Source organism: Equus asinus, chromosome 26 (assembly GCF_041296235.1).
Source record: "Equus asinus isolate D_3611 breed Donkey chromosome 26, EquAss-T2T_v2, whole genome shotgun sequence".
Lineage (NCBI taxonomy): Eukaryota > Metazoa > Chordata > Mammalia > Perissodactyla > Equidae > Equus > Equus asinus.
Genome location: NC_091815.1, coordinates 33,363,043 through 33,379,763, shown reverse-complemented (window position 1 = coordinate 33,379,763; position 16,721 = coordinate 33,363,043). Strand labels below are relative to the sequence as shown.

At 55.1% G+C, this 16,721-nt stretch overlaps 1 protein-coding gene across 3 annotated transcripts; it reads right to left on the bottom strand.

The window, feature by feature from the left end:
* Window positions 1-59: 59 nt before the first annotated feature.
* RUVBL2 (RuvB like AAA ATPase 2) lies at window positions 60-16,659 on the bottom strand. 3 transcript variants are annotated; one of them, XM_014852263.3, is made up of 15 exons: window positions 16,268-16,659; window positions 13,312-13,366; window positions 11,663-11,718; window positions 11,033-11,174; window positions 8,655-8,784; window positions 8,438-8,504; window positions 5,245-5,351; window positions 5,047-5,140; window positions 4,534-4,657; window positions 4,017-4,111; window positions 3,799-3,917; window positions 1,318-1,437; window positions 755-884; window positions 287-401; window positions 60-170 (listed from the first exon to the last, which is right to left on the bottom strand). In XM_014852263.3, exons 1-15 carry the CDS (start codon window positions 16,277-16,279, stop codon window positions 145-147), a joined length of 1,392 nt encoding a protein of 463 aa, XP_014707749.1. In that variant the 5' UTR covers window positions 16,280-16,659; the 3' UTR covers window positions 60-144. The 3 variants fall into 3 exon arrangements, with proteins under 3 accessions (XP_014707749.1, XP_044615620.1, XP_070355522.1); XM_044759685.2 differs by lacking the exons at window positions 11,033-11,174; window positions 11,663-11,718 and having other exon boundaries at window positions 16,268-16,395; XM_070499421.1 differs by lacking the exons at window positions 11,033-11,174; window positions 11,663-11,718; window positions 13,312-13,366 and having other exon boundaries at window positions 16,268-16,623.
* Window positions 16,660-16,721: the final 62 nt, after the last annotated feature.

The window sequence follows — 16,721 nt, the reverse complement described above, 5'->3', positions numbered from 1 at the left end:
CTGTGGGGTTGTTTTTGGGCTCAGGGTGCGTGTGCACGTGTATACACACACACAGTGGGTCCAGTTTCAGAACCATTTTATACAAAGTCACAGTGTCAGAACTCTAGTAGAAAACGGGGGATGTGGGGCGAGGGTGGCGTCAGCTCAGGAGGTGTCCATGGTTTCGCCTTCTGTGGGAAGAAGGAAGGCCACGTGGTCAGTAGGGCCAGAGGCAGGGCCTGAGCTCCCCAGGCCACCTCTGCAGGGTGGGCGACCCTTGGGGGCGGGTGTGGCGGGGTCCACTCACTGAGCTCGTTGAAGAGGAAGGCGTCCTGGTACTCCTTCATGTACTGCGTGGAGCGCGACTCGTCCAGAAAGAGCGAGTAGACTCGCTTGATGTCGTCGACCTGCACCTCTGTGCCCTGAAAGGGGGATGGAGAGACCTCAGTGGGGCCCCTCCCTGGGAAGGGGGTCAGGGTGGGGACTCTGGGGCCAGATCGCCTGGGTTCAAATCCTGCTTCCTGGCTATGGGCCCAACCTCTCCATTCCTCAGTTTCCTCATCTGTCAAATGGACTTAGCATCAACTTGCAGTGAACAAGTATTTACCGAGCGCTGTGTGTCAGGCCAGGAGATACAGAAAGAAACCTGAGACCAAAGCTCCCGGCCTTTGAAAACGCATGTTCTAGGACTCAATCAACAAGCCACTGAGAGCCCCTGGCATGGCAGGTCACTCACTCACTCCATCTGGCCCCTGCAGGCTCTCAGCCGGCTGACCTTGCGTTTCCGGCACACCAGGCTGGCGGCCGTGATGAGCTGGATAGCGTAGCGCAGCGAGGTCTCCAGCCCGATGCGGGTCAGCACTGTGTAGGCGTCCTCGCTCATCTCCACATCCTCCTCCTCACACCTGCGGGCGGGCAGGGTCAGGGAGCTCAGCCGGGCTGGGCTTCCGACCACAGCAACCCCGTGGCCCTTCCCCCTGGGTGCTGCTGGACCTCCTGGGGGACATCTGGAGTCTGTGTCCTCAGAAGCACAAAAGGCTGAGCAAAAAGGGACACTGAGGCATGGGCTGGGCCTAAAACCTGGGCCTCCTGACCGCCCCCATCCAGGGCTCTTTCTCCACGGTCAGTCACCTGCACATCCCCTCCCTTCTCGACATGGCCCCCACCCCCAGATCAGAGCCCACAGCTTGGATGCCCAGCCCAGCCCTACGTCTTGCAGGCCCAGAAACCCCCCCTCAGACCTCAGGGTCACCACCTGACAAACAGGGTGGACACCAGCCCCGCCTCGCAGGCCCACAGCCTGGTACTGCCCTGAACATCACGTAGCCCTGCCCGCACCGGATGCGGAGGATCTGCTTCGTGTCCTTCTCGCTGTAGGGAGAGGTGGAGACGATGAGCAGGCGGTCCAGCAGGTCGATGGGGATGCCGTGGGGGCTCTGGTAGCTGGTGCCCCGGATCCTGGGGAGGAGGGGGAAGGGAGGGCTGTCAGGGCGACACTCCCTGAACCCGGCTCTCCATTCTCTCTACTCGGAAAATCCCCACACCCCCACCACAGCCCACTCACTGGGCCAAATACCACTTAACCTTCAGCTCCCAGCTGGTGGTGTGCACAGCCGTTCCTGACTGCGTCACTGCCCCACAGAGCCATGAGGTTTTAGCTAGATGTCTATGTTGGGGATTACTGGCTCAAGGTCCCACTCTCCTGCCTGACATAGAGCTCCACGAGCCAGGGGGCCCGTGCAGCCCCGTTCCCTGCTGCACCTGACCCGGCACAGGGCCAGGCCCATGGCAGGCGCTAGGAAACAGTCAGTTCTCGTACACGCGGCAGTTACATTCTAGAAAGTGGGGGCCAACACTCCATTAGCAAGTACTGAACCACAGCTCTTGGGGAAATACATGGTTAGGGTCTTGGGAGACTTTGGTTGCAATATTTTTGTCAACCAACAAACATAACCTGGTTTTATGTGTTTCTGTTTGAAGATATCTCATTTAATATCCAGTATTGACTCATTCACAGTGAACTCAGAGCCAACAGCACTCTAACTGGGGCCCAAACAAAGCTCGTCCAACACACGGCTTTCCTCTGTGACGCACATCCCAGTATTCCTGACGCTGGACAGCTAGAGGCCATTTTAAACAGCAAAATCACCAACAAAAAAGCATCCAATGTGACAAATGTGGCACTAAATAGATCATGAAAAGGACACTTGTTTACAGCACAAGAGCTGAAACAAGAAGGCAGAGCGTTGCCTAGTTTGACCTCAGTTGGGAGTGTCCACGTCAGGTGACTCAAATTTTTTGCCACTCTGCACACAGCCGTGAATGACCAAGAAAGGGTCTCGAACACTGATTTGGGGGTTACAATTACAGCCACGCGCCACATAACACTTCAGTCCACAGACTGCATATACAATGGCAGTCCCATAACACTAGCACTACACAGCCCAGCTGTGTAGCAGGCTGCGCCATCTAGCTTTGTGTAAGCTCACTCTATGATGTTCACACAACGACGAAATCACCTAATGATACTTTTCTCAGAACGTGTCCCGTCGTTAAGCAATGTATGTATGAGTGTAAATTTTAGCGAGTAAGCAGATATGCAAATACAGAATCTGCCAAGGATGAGGAGCGCCTGGGTCTGTGGCCTCTCCCAGGGGAGGCCCCGTGTGCAGTCCCACACCCTGCTCTGCGGCTGCTACAAACACGCTGGCAGCCGGTCTCTGCCAATTCTCAGTCATTCGGAGATGGAATTCTGGCCCTGCCACCTTCTACGTGTGACCTCGGGCAAGTCACCGGCCTTGCTGTCGTCATCGGTAAAATGGGGCCGGGACATTATCTGCCTCCGGAGACAGTATCTGCCTCCTGGGACAGGAGGAGTATCCTGCCCTTCGTGAGGGTCCAAGCAGTCCTTCCAGGAAGCGCTGCCTGCCCTGAGGACAGGCGCCACGTCCCTGTCCAGGGCCCAGGTGAGGAAGAAGCTCTCGATGTCCAGCATGTGGACCCAGAGCTATGTCCGCTTCTTCCGCAATAACCAGCCCCACCAGCCAGTCTCAGCTGGCACTTGGCTCCAGCACTGGAGCTGACCTTCCCGGGCATTCCACGCAGCCAGGCGCAGCCGTGCACCCCAGAAGCGCTGAGCAATGGACGATGGTGGAAGTGCTGGCTGCTGCCTCCGGGCCCTAGCCTATGGGGGACCGCCTGCCTCCACTTCCTTCTCCCTTCTGTGGGCCAAAATGCAGATGAGGCGGGGAAAAGAGCCAGCCGGGACAACAGGGCCCGGCGTGCTGGCAACACCCTACGGCAGAGGTTCCCAAGCTTTCTCGGAACCTGTGCCCTTAACGTCTCAGGAATTTTCCCATGGCATCCTTAGGCCAAAAGAAACACTAAGAGTTCTGTTAATTAAGTACTTATGTCCAAGTGACGTAATTGTAGTGGTTTATGTGGTGTCTAACATATGTCACTGTGCGTGCCTCCAAAACTCAAAATAGCCCACAGTTCTCTCGTGTGCTTTCTGTAACACCAGGGGGTGCCTCGGCACACAGTTTGGGAACTGTAGCCCTAGGGAAGCCGAGAACAGCAAAACAGAAAGAACACGGTGCCTACACCTCCTTGTGGAGTGGAGCTGCCTGCCCACCCTGTACCACCCGCCGCCCTGTTTAGGGGGAAAGTGCAGCCTCCTGTCTGGGTTACAGCAGCTATGCCCATACCCCTCCTACCGAGGTACTCAACAAACGTCCCCATGTACCCTGCGGCTATACCCGCTGCGCAGAGCACCCCGTTTGCCCCAAAGGCCTTTGAGGGAGCTGGCAGCCGGCTCACCGGGTGATGCCGCGGTTGGTGGCCATGATGAGGACAGGCGCCATGTCACTCTCCAGGGCCCGGTTGAGGAAGGAGAAACTCTCAATGTCCAGCATGTGGACCTCGTCGATAAACAGCACCTGGGAGCCAGGGGGGCGTGTGTCAAACCCCCGCCTGTGGCCCCCCGCCCGTCTGTCCTGTCCCCATCCTCCGCCCCCGGGCCAAGCCTCGGTTCTCACCCCGGGGATGATCTCTGCCTTGCCCTCCTCGCGCCACTCGGCCACCTTGGCATTGATCTGCTCGCGGACCTCTGACTTGATCTCCCCTGTGTCGCCTGCGGGAGGCAGGAGTGGTATGGGGGGGGCGTCAGAGAGGAGACCAGGATCGAGGGCCTGAGGGTGGACGAAGACGGGATGCCAGGGACAGAGGGAAGAGAGACCAAGACTGGAGTGGCAAAGTGACAGGAGGGCTGGGGAGGCTGGAACGTCCCCACGGAGGAGGAACAGGGACAGAACTCAGGAGGGAAAGGGCAGGGATGTGTGACCATCAGACCACTGAGAGAGGGACTCAGACAGCAACAGAGGGGAGGGAGAACCTACACTCACAGACGGAGAACAGAGGACGGCACACAAGGGGACGGCACGGTCACCAGAGGCCTGTACTGGGGACGGGGGAGGGGAGGGAAGGCCTGGAAGACGGTGACTCAGGGAAGCCACCAGGCTGGGGCTGGGACAGGGCGGGATGGACGGGCCTCACCCGAGAAGAGGGCCAGGAAGCCCTGGGTGCGGGAGTTGATGACGTCAATCTCGTGCAGGGACACGGTGTGCACCACCTCCTTGCGTTTCTGGAGCTCTCCATCCGGGCACTGCACGAACTTGGTCTATGGGGCCAAAGGTGAGGTGGAGACAAGGGCAGAGCAGAGCGTGAAGGGGGAGCCCAAAAGAGCTGGGGGAGACTGGGGCTCCCTGGAATGGAGCTGGGAATCCAGATGGGGGTTATCCAGAAACCCCAGCCCAAGAGGGGCCCAATGTCCAGACCAGAACATTCAAGAGCTGAAGGATATGGGGTTCCTGGAGGACCTCAGGAACCCTGGGTAAAGGGCCAAGTTGAGGGGCCCCGGCTGTCCTAGAGGGTACAGAGAAAGACTAGGAGTAGCAGGAACATGGCACTGAGGTGACAGGAGGACCCAGACTCTGTGGGCTACGGGGGTGATGAAGGACATGGACCGTTCCAGTGCCTGGAGCGAGGGGATCCCGAGCCCTGGCCCACCTGGGAACCCATGGCATCGTAGTCACGAGCGCGGGTGAAGGAGCGGCCCAGCTTGGAGATCTTGCCTGTCGCTTTGTCGATGGTGATCACATCCCTGCGGGGGGTTGGTGGGGGGCAGAGGGGCCCAGGGCTGGAGTGAGGCAAGGAGGGAGCCGAGCTCCCTCGCCCTGGCTACCCAGTACGGCCCCCAGTGCTCACCCGGCCTGGACCTTGTCCTTGGTCAGTGACTCGATCATCTTGGTGCCCAGGTCGTAGATGGTCTCCATCTCCGTGGTCTTGAGGGTCAACTTGCCCACCTTGGAGCCCTGGGAGGGGTGACAGGCCAAGCAAGGGGCTTAGAGAGGGCCCTGATGTCCCCCTGACACAGCTTCAAAACAGTCATGACCCAAGGAAGCTTCCGGGTGAACACGAATGTCAGAACTTAACATCCTGTCAACTTTCCACGCCTGCGGCTTTTCGTACGTCAACTGCTCCTCAATAAAGCTACCAGTAAACACACAGAGACCTCAAAGATAAAGTCTGTAAGAACACGGGCCCCAGGTCCCAAGAAACGGCCAAGGGGTCACACGCTGACATTCCTTTTTCAGACCCAAATAAAAGGTGTTTTTGTCGACCACAAACCCAGAAAACAGAGCTAAGCTAAACACAGCTAAGAAAACAAAAATGCCACACCTTGTCCCAAAACAAGCAGAGTCAACGGCTTCCAGGCTTTTCCCAGCATCCCCAGCCACCTCCCGTTCCCCTGGCCTGTTGCCACAGTGACTGCTCCTTTCAAAGGGACAGGTGGCAGGATAAAGGGCTGGGCCTGGGGGGGAGATAAAGGGAGTCTGGTTTTCACATTTTTAAAGGGAGGATGTCTCCATGGATTTCTCCTGTAATCCAAATCCCATTTAAAGAACTCTCTTGGTAACAGCGTTTTTTCTATTTAAATATTCTCAGGAGCTGGCCCCGGGGCCGAGTGGTTAAGCTAGCACGTTGGGCTTTGGTGACCCAGGGTTTCGCCGGTTCGGATCCCGGGCGCAGACGTGGCGCCACTCATCAGGCCACGCTGAGGCGGCATCCCACATGCCACAACTAGAGGGACGCACAACTGGAAATGTCCAACTGTGTACTGGGGGACTTTGGGGAGAAAAATGAAAAAAACACACAAAATCTTAAATAAATAAATAAATATTCTCCTACCATATTTTTACAATTTGGAATTTAACTGCCAATAGACGGGACTAATTTAAGAGACTGCTGACAGGTGTTAAAGGTGTAAGGCGATGTAATGATGCACTTTGGATCTATTTCCACGGACCACGAGGAGCAAAGGAACAGAGGAGGGGTCCACACAAGACACGGAAACAGAAGGTGACGGCGCGGCAGCCCCTGCGCTTCAAGCGTGTGGAGTTTTTACGCAGCATTTCATTAGTGGCTGGGACTCAATGTTTAAGAGAGAACTACAAACAGGGAAGAACCTCGAAGACACCACGCCAGGCCAAAGAAGCCGGACACAAAAAGTCACACTTTGCAGGATTCCATTTACACGAAATGGCCAAAGAGGCAAATCCACAGAGACAGGGAGCAGAAGGGGGGGGCAGGGCGAGGGGGATGGAGGGGGACTGCCTACTGGGTACATGTCTCCTCTGGGGTGATGAAAATGTTCTGGAACTAGATAGAGATGGTGGTTGCACAGCCGTGTGAATGTCCTAAACGCCACTCACTGCTTACTTCAAAATGGACGATGGCTAGTTTGATGTTATGTGATTTTACCTCAATTAAAAACAAAGAGAGAGACCTACAGATAAGCTATAAGGTAAAGGAAGAGATGAAGGGAAAACTAGACTATGAATTTTTTTTTTTTTTTTTGGTGGGGAATATTGGCCCTGAGCTAACATCTATTGCCAATCTTCCCCTTTTTGCTAGAGGAAGATTGTTGCTGAGCTGCCGTCTGTGCCAATCTTCCTCTATTTTATGTGGGACGCCGCCACAGCCTGGCTGACAAGCAGTGCTAGGTCTGTGCCCAGGATCCGAACCTGTGAACCCCAGACTGCCTAAGTGGAGCGTGTGAACTTAACCACTATGCCACCGGGCTGCCCCTAGACTGGAATTTTAAAAACAGGCAGTACAAAGTATAGTGTCTAGGAATGCACAGGTGGCCGACAAAACTAATGACGTGAAAAGAAGGGGTACCAGGGAAGGGTGGCTACTTCTGCGGGGACTTGAGGGTGTTGTAGAAAGAGGTACAAGGAAGGGGCTTGGGGAGCTGGCAAAGTTCTAGTTTTTTATCTTTTTCCTCCTTTATTTTTTTGGCTGGGAAAGATTCACTGAGCTAACACCTGTTGCCGATCTTCCTCTCTTTCTTCTTTTTTTCCTTCCCCAAAGCCCCAGGACATAGTTGTATATTCTAGTTGTAGGTCCTTCTAGGTCTTTCATGGCAGCCGCCGCCACAGCATGGGTACTGACGGACAGGTGGTGCGGTTCCGCGACCAGGACACGAACCTGGGCTGCCAAAGGGGACAGCACCGAACCTTAACCACGAGGCCATCAGGGCTGGTGCTCTAGTTTTTTATCTTCATGGTGGTTATAAGGACATTCGCTTTATATAATAATAATATTTATTTACAATAATTTATTAGACCACATGCGTATTTCACGTTTCTTTCTATAGTCGTGTGCCGCAAAATGCTGTTTCCGTCAACAGCATCACACACGCAATGGGGGTCCCCTAAGATGAGCACCATACAGGCTAGGTGTGCAGTAGGCTCTCCCAGCTGGGTCTGGCAAGTACACTCTGTGATGTCCGCACGACGACGGCAGCGCCCCATGACACATTTCTCAGAATGTGCCCCCCTCGTTAAGTGACACATGACTGCATCTGTTTCATTTTACAACAAAAAGGTTAAATTCCTAGCTTATAAAAAGGGCGTAATTCACATCTATCACGTAAGCTGGATGGAAAATGCCTTTCGGTACTAAGCTGCAGCTTCCACAGAACAGGTTTTAAAGACCGTTAGAAACTAACTGTGAGAAACTTCCAGACCTTCTCTGTCATTCCACTACTTGGTTTTTTGGGTTTTTTGGAGGAAGATTGTTGCTGAGCTAACATCTGTGCCCATCTTCCTCTATTTCATGTGGGATGCCGCCACAGCATGGCTTGACGGGGGCTGCTCGGTCTGTGCACAGATGGGAACCCGCAAACCCAACCACTGCGCCACGGGGCCGGCCCCTCCATCACTTGGTCTGAACTGCTCACAGCGCCTCCCACAAATGGATAAACCCCCTGCTGTGGGCCCGCAGATGGCTCCAATCTGCAGTCTGAATATTCCATGGGATTCTCACCTCAGCGTGGACCCGACACCCCCACCCTCCAGCCGCAGAGGCGGCCTAGACTCGGGAGCAGACTCACCGTCCCTGTCGCTGGTCGATCGATCTGGATCTCCACCACCTCCCCTTCGATGATCTCGGTCTCCTCCCTAGTCAGAGAGCAGAGCTGAGGACAGAACCCGATGTCCGGGCCCTGGGGAATCGCTAAGTCCCATGAGCCCTTGGGCACAGGACAAGCCGGCCAGAGCAGGGGGTCCCAAGGCTGCTGGCAGCTGGCACCAACCCGCTCCTGCACTCACTTGATGCGGACGCCGATGGACCGCCTGAAGGCCTGCGTCAGCGCCTCTGTCTTGCTCATCTCCAGGGAGAAGATCTCGCTGCCCGCGATGGCCGTGAACGGGGTGTCAGGGCCGAGGGCCTGTGCCATGCCTGTGGAGGGGGTGGTCTGGGTAGGTGGGGCTGCCCTGGCGCCGCCGGGTCCCCATACCTACTCTGCCTCAAAGCACCGCTTCTACCTCCTCAAGAAGGAGAGTAGGAGAGAGGGGCTCAGCGCTGTGGGGCAGACAGGGAGATGGAGAAAGCTAGGGACAGCGGGCTGCCCAGGGAGGCCCGGATCAGAACGCCACACTGCCCAGAGGGCAAACCATATGACCCTATAAACTCGCCAAGCTGGTCTCCCAACCCCTAGGAGCTTCTGAGCCTCAGGGCTTGGGGGTGCCGAGCAGTTCAAGGCCAAGGGGCTGAAAGAGCTGTGAGAGTGACACTCTGGAGCCGGAAGGCCCGCGTTTGAATGCTGGTACCACACCCAGCACCACCTGGCCGTGAGAAGTCTCATCCGCTCCCCGACCTGTTTGCCCTCTGTACAAGAGGGATGATAACAGAGCGAATGCTGGCACAGAAGCCATTATGGGGGCGGGTGGGCGTGCACTGGTGCTCGGCCCTGACCCCGTCACGTAGCCCGGAACCTGCACAGGGATGGGCCCTCTCTGTGGCCTGGGACATTGGGTTGGCTGGCGGACAACAGGGCTGTTCCTGCAATCACTCCAAGCACCGAACCCTCCTCCCAGCCCCTTCCCAGGGCTCCGCCCAGCTCTGAGCCGACACTCACAGACAGGAAGCCAGTGAACCCTCATGCAAGAGTGACGTGGGCCTCTTCCTTGTCAGATGTGGGCCACCCTCTGCGCCCGCATGCCCTGCTCCCTGCCGGTAGGGGAGACTCCCTGCAAGTCTTAGCTCAGGCACTGACTCACCTGGTAACTCTTTCCTGACAACTACCATCCCCCACACTCCCCCCATTAGGGTCAGGAGCCTCCCCTGTCGTTATAGCAAACATCACCCTGAAGGGGACTCTGTCCCCGACCCCCTCCCCCACACTGGAAACTCCTCACAGTCAGGGCTTCAGTTTTACTCATCTAAGGTTCCCCACTGTCTGGTCAGGGCCCGGCACACCAGGGCACCCGAACGAGCGCTGCTTTATCGTAACTGAAGACCTGGTTGTTCCCTGATTCTCACTGCCTGGCCCCACAGTCTGAGCACACGGTGGGAGTGAGTGGGAAAAGAGGGGGTCAAGGAACGCTGCAACAAGGAAGAGATGCCCAAGCACGGCTTTTTTTTCTTTCTTTTTTTTTTTAAGATTTTATTTTTTTTCCCTTTTCTCCCCAAAGCCCCCCAGTACATAGTTGTATATTCTTCGTTGTGGGTCCTTCTAGTTGTGGCATGTGGGATGCTGCCTCAGCGTGGTTTGATGAGCGGTGCCATGTCCGCGCCCAGGATTCGAACCAACGAAGCACTGAGCCGCCTGCAGCGGAGCGCGCGAACTTAACCACTCGGCCACGGGGCCAGCCCCTTTTTTTGATGAGGAAGATTGGCCCTCAGCTAACATCTGTGCCAATATTCCTCTACTTTGCATGCAGGATGCTGCCACAGCATGGCCTGAGAAATGGTGTGTAGGTCTGCGCCCAGGATCCAAACCCATGAACCCCAGGCCACTGAAGTGAAGGACGCAAACTTAACCACTACACCACCAGGCCGGCCCCGAACAGGGCTTTGAAGGATGGATAGGAGTTCAACAAGGAGAATGAGGGGCAGTTGTGAGTAAAAAGATCTTAAATGGCTAGTGGATTGCAAGAGACTCACTACCCATCTTCCCCTTCCTCCTTAGTTCCAGAACCCCCATTTTATTAAGATAGCAATGGTCCAAATTAGAACAGAAAAATGTTTTAATGTCTCAGCCTCCCTTGCAGAAGTATGCCCAGGTGATTAAGGTCTAGTCAATAAGATATAAGTGAAAGCATGTGGGAGCCCCAAGACAGTTGCTTAAATGGCACTACCTTTAAAGGGAGGGAGGTACACCCTAACTGCAATTCCTCTTTCACCTTCCTCCTACATGGAGTACGGGTGGGAAGGCTGGCACTTAGGCAACCCTCTTGGAACATGAGGTGACCCTGACATGGAAGCAAGTGCAGAGGATGCTGAGGCAGGAAGGGAAACGTCACAGAACTACTCAACAAGACCTAATTGGTGTACAGATTCTTCTATGTGAGAGAAGGAACTCTGAGTGCTTAAGCCACTGCCATTTTGAGATATCTGTTAAATGTGGCTGAACCTGACCCTGACTTACACCAGAGACAGGACCTGGCAGAGACCAGAAGAGCTCCTGCCTGGAGAGGTCTCTTACCCATGGCAATGGCTGTCTTCCCAGTGCCTGGCTGGCCGGCGATGAGGACGGCCCGCCCGGCAATCTTCCCTTCCCGGATCATCTCCAGCACCACGCCAGCTGCCCGCCGGGCTGCCAGCTGCCCCACCATGCCCTGGGATGCCTGTGGGATGGGAGGCAGAGAGCACAAAGTGACTTCCTACTGGGCCACCACTGCCTTTCCACCACCTCCTGGCTAGTGAGATGAAAGAGGACGTCGTTGGCCGGGACTTTGGGAAAAAGCTAAAAAAGCCTTTTCCACCCCCATTTTTTTTTTCCTGACGAAGATTAGCCCTCAGCTAACATTCCTTCACTTTATATGTAGGTTGTCACCACTGCAAGACTAATGAGTGGTGTAGTCCACACCTGGGATCTGAACCCACGAACCCAGGCTGCCGAAGCAGAGCAAGCTGAACTTAACCACTGCACCACAGGGCCAGCTCTCTCCAATTTTTTAAGACGAATAAAACTCTACATGTGGCTGAATTTAACAAATATGTAGCCAAAGGTCTGGGAGACCATAACATAGTCCCCACACTCGCCAGGGCCCGGGGTAGCCTCCACCTGAGGCCTCCATGCAAGAGCCTTCCCACTCCACCCCCTCAGCTCTACCTGCCGCGGCTCCAGCGCATCGTCCAGCCCCAGCCCCCGGATGTGGGAGTGAGCGCCTGTGTGGGGAAAGAACCCAAGACACGGTTACTGGCCAGCTGGTGGCACTGTGTGGCCCGAGGCAAGGGGCTTCCCCTCCGAGCTCTGGTCTCCTCCTGGGTCCGGTGGGGGACCTGAATCTCCACTCACCAGGAGGACGGCTGGACATGGTAACTGCTCGTTAGTGGGAGCCGCCCTTGGGATAGATCATAGCAGGACCCAAGTCACTGAGGACTAGTAACCACAGAACCGGATCACAAACTGACCACAAGGGCTAATGATCACAGTTACTTTATGTCCACAGCCTGAGTGCCCTTGCAGGTCTAATTTCATTCCACACGGCCCTGAGAAACCAGAGTCCCAGCTATTATTACCCTGGAGTGTTTCTGGGGCTCAATAATCACCCGAGGGCCTCAACAACATCGATGAGAGGAGGGAGCTCAGAGAGGTTAGGTCCCTTGCCCAAGACCACACAGCCAGTGAGAGGTAAAGACTTGGGATTTCACTGCTTTCCACTAGACCAGGGCCGGGCAAACTACAGCCTGGGGGCCAGCCAATTGTTTCTGTAAATAAAGTTTTATTGGCATGCAGCCACGCTCATTCACTTACATACTGTGTGGCTGCTTTCACACTGCAACACCAGAATTAGATATTTTTGACAGAGAAAAGATTTATTATCTGGCCCTTTAAGAAAAGATCTGTTGACCCCTGCACTAGACTATGAGCACCCCGAGGGCAGGTACTGGGTGCAGCTAGAGTCTACTGGGTCCTCAGTTCCAGCAGCGTCCGGCTTTTCACAGCTGAAACAGGATTGGCGTCCGCATATTAAGGTCTTTATATAGATTACCTTATGGAAGTTTATATCCACCTATGTGGTCCACCAGCCTAGCGCCATTTTGCAGGTAAGGAAATTGAGGCACAGAGAGGAACTAGCCCCTGGCAACATGGCTCAGAGGTGGCACGCAGCAGTATGCTTCCAGAACCCAGGCTCGTAGCCACAGTTCCTTGCTGCCTCGCTTGGAGGCACTGAATGAATGAATGTGAACAAATTCATTCATTCAGCTTGCTGTGTGAGCTGGGACTAGTGGCTCGACTGCTCTGAATCTCCGGCTTCCTCAGCTAAAAATGGGACAACAGTCACAACACGCACACACCTTGTGGGGCTGATGCAAGGGCTCAGTGAGATGCAAACTCATGCATTCAGCGGTTACGTGTTGAGTGTCTGTTCTGCTCGGTCCTGTGCGGGGGACGCAGCTAGAATTGAGCCAGACCCGGTCCCTGCCTCAAGGAACTAATGTCCCAGTGTGGGCTGGGTGTATGGGACATTCAGTTCAGGGCCAACCCCAGCAAGCAATCAGCAAACACCCGCTTTTAGGATTTCCGAGCGGAATGCCAGTACACCCAGGGGCCCAACCAGGGTATCCAAGCCAGCAGCAGGGCGGCCTGGTGCTGGGGCCCGGCATGGTCTCCCACGCGCCATCTGGCCCCACTTGGCAACTCAGGACCCTGCCCATCAGACAGGAGGATGGTGCGCAGGCTGCCTCCCTCGCGGGGGGTTCCTGAGCATGGGGCAGGCAGGGTCTCGGTCCTGTTCCTGATCCACACTCACTCACCGATACGCTCGATCCTCGTCACATCGCGGATCTCTGGGACCTTGGTTGTGGCTGCCTGGGGATGGAGGAGGACACCTCAGAAGAGCTCTTGTGGTCCCAGTTCCCACCAGCTCCTCTTCTGTCCCTCCCGCCCGCCTCCCAGGAAACAGTCCTTTCTCCTTCTCCCCACTGGCAGGCTGACAGCCCAAACACAGTCAGTCCCCCACTTCTTGGTTGTCACCGACTTAATGCCAGTTGGTTGACCCCACTACACTACTGAGTCCCAGGAAGAGAAGAACCGTGTCTGTCGTGTTCACAGCTTCATCTCCAGGGCCTAGCACATATTTGGTGCCCAGGAATTATTTGGTGAAGGATGAAGTCTTCCCCGCCCCCATAACGGTAAAGACAGAACCAATCCAGCAGAGCAGGCATCAGGCTGGACGTGGTCTGGCCCCTGCTGATTTCCCAGTCTCCCTTGCACTGCACCGTCTCAGCTGTCACTTGGCCTTTGCACGTCCAAGTCCCTGAGTCCCGCCTGCTCTCGCTGCCCCCTCACTGAATGAGATCCAGAGGCGCTCACTAAGGGAGGCCCTCGCTGGCCTCCGTGCCTGCTGGCCTACATTCAGGGTCTCCGGAGGTCCAGACAGACGGAAGGGCCTCCCCTGGGAGCCCGATCTCCTCGTGTAATCTGACTTTCAGGAAGGAGACTGCTGGGGCCAGCGTTCTCTGCTCGAGATCTGAGTCCCACGAAGGGCAAGGACGACACCTCTCTTCTTCACTTTGCGGTCCAACATTTGGGGTTTGAATGAATGATGTACCGAAGTGCTGACCCCATTCAACAAGCTGGTCCTCAGGCCTTCTGTGTCCCCAGCTCTCCTTGGAGAGGAGAGGAGAGGAGCCAGCCACCACCCCTTCTCGTATGGGGAGGAGAGATGGATAAACACCACCTGGGAGAATTCAAGAAGCCCCCTCAGGAGGTCCACACATATGTTCACAGAGGCATTATTCATCATAGCCAAAAGGTGGAAACAACATAAAATGTCCATCAACGGATGAATGGATAAACAAAGTGTGGTCTGTCCATACAACGGAGTATCATTCAGCCATGAAAAGGAATGCACTTCTGATCTCTGCCACAGGGTGGACGAACCCTGCAAACACTATGCTAAGTGAAAGAAGCCAGACACAGAATGTCACACATTGTAGGATTTCATTTCTATGAAATGTCCAGAACAGGCAAATCCATAGAAACTGAAAGTAGATTAGTGGTTGCCTAGAGCTGGAGGGATGGGAGGATAGGAAGATGACAGATACAAGGTACAAGGTTTCTTTCTGGGGTGATGAAAGTGTTCTCAAATCGACTGAGAGGATGGTTGCACAATTCTGTGAATGTTCCAAAAACCACTGCCCTGTACAATGTAAACAGGTAAATTGTGTGGTATGGAAATTCTATCTCAATTAAGTCGTTAAAAAAAATCTGGGTGGTGGGTCCTGTTCGATTATTTTCTGACACTGGAATATTTCATAATTTCTACTAAGGAAGGAGAGGCCTAAGGGGTCAGCATACTGAACCAGCCCCTCGGCCACCTGCCCCCAACCCTTCTTGCTTCCCCCAGGTCCCCTGTTTCCACCAGAATGAGTGGCGAGGCAGGCAGCTGACGCAGTGGAAGCCTCCTCTCTCTGGAACCAAGAGTTTAGACTTCCTGGCCACCACGTGGTCACAAGCGTCCTTCCTTGCTGTTTGTGACCCCTCCCTCCTACTCTCTCCTCATAGGAGGCTGGAACCCAACAGCAGTGGACACCGCCCACAACCACTATCAGAAAACGACAACATACTCCACACACCCCTACACAGCCTCTCAGACCCTGAACAAGGCAAAAAACCAGACGGGGATTCAGGAATTCCAACCCTCGGCAATCCCAGCATCAACTGACCCGTCTCCGACAAGGACTTTCCTTTCATCATAAGCCTCTTCTCCCCCTGCTGCCCTCTGACCCCAAGGCAACAGAGGGCATTTTGAAACTCAGCACCTACCATCCCCTCACACTTCCAATACTTCATCCAGGCCCAGGGGACGGGTCTCAGGAGTGTGGCCACTGCCCTTCCCTCTTCCGCTTCCCTAGCCACCCTCTTTGCCATGGTAGCAGAAACAGGCGCAAATTTCACCCCCCAGGCACCAGTAACTCTCAGCCCACCATTCCCCCATCTTGACTGGGGTCACCATGGGAAACGAGGCATCGGGAAGCCCAGTCCAACCCCCAAGGTAAGATCACATCCCTTCCTCATTCAGATGTTTCTCAAGCAAGTACTTGGTGCCAGCCCCAGTGTATGTGGTCTCTCTTTTACGAAGTTCACATGCATTCATTCATTCAAACATTCAAGTACGACATATTGAGCATCCACACCGCGCATGCCCCGCATGAGGCGCTGGAAATACGAAAATGACCAAAACAATCCCATGACAAGATCCCAAGCTTTGGGACTCCTAGCCCTTTCTCCCTCCCCACTGACACCCTCTGGGTTCTCAACACTTTTCTCTTTTGGCTCAAGACTCACTAAGCGACTCTACGATCTCAACCACACAAGACAGGTCCCCGCCTGCGCTTCTCCCTGCATTCAGGTGCCATTCACACCATCGACAACCCAAGGTTCCTGGATGGCTGGGAGCCCAAGACACTACAACCCAAATCAGACTTGAGGACAAAGGACTGCAGAACTGGCCGTTGATTGCGCCTAGAGGATCGGAAGTTAGAGTTCCTACAATATGATGGGGTCAGATCTGACCACCGAGACCGTGAACATCCAGTCGAACCCAGGATTCTGGGATACCAGCCCCTTTTCTCCTCCCTCAGACTCGGGAGTCTGTGCCCCCAGCCCCCTCCCCACTCAGCACCAGGAACCCGAGCCCCCAGCCTCTCCTTCCTCAGACCCGGGAGTGCCGGTTCCCTCCTCAGTCCTCCGCATGCCAGCACTCACCACGGTTGCCATGATGCGCACCAACCGCCAATATCCTAGCGGAAACGGAAACGCGCTAGAAACGAAGCATTCTGACCCCTCTAGCCTGATAGGTCCTCCAAAGATCTCGGTGCTCCCTCATAAATATGCAAACTCTCCTCGTGGGGGCGTAGCGTCACTTTTTAGGCCCCGCCCATCTGCTGGGGCTGAGCTCGAAGATGGGTGCCCGGAACTCCTGGGTCCGTTCCCAACGCCTCCTGGCTCCTCCTCTTTTTACCCAGGCCTCTTTGCTGAGGCTGATTGCAAAATTCTCAACACTTTGGGCAACCACACGTCCCCCACGCTCTCTTTCCTCTTTATTCCACCCTCTTCCCTCCTCCTCCCTCCAATTTTGGGGCCTCAAGCTTCGGATTGACAGAGCTGAGGCCCAATCAGCTCTCGCAGCTACAAGCCCCGCCTCCTAGAGCTCGCAGCG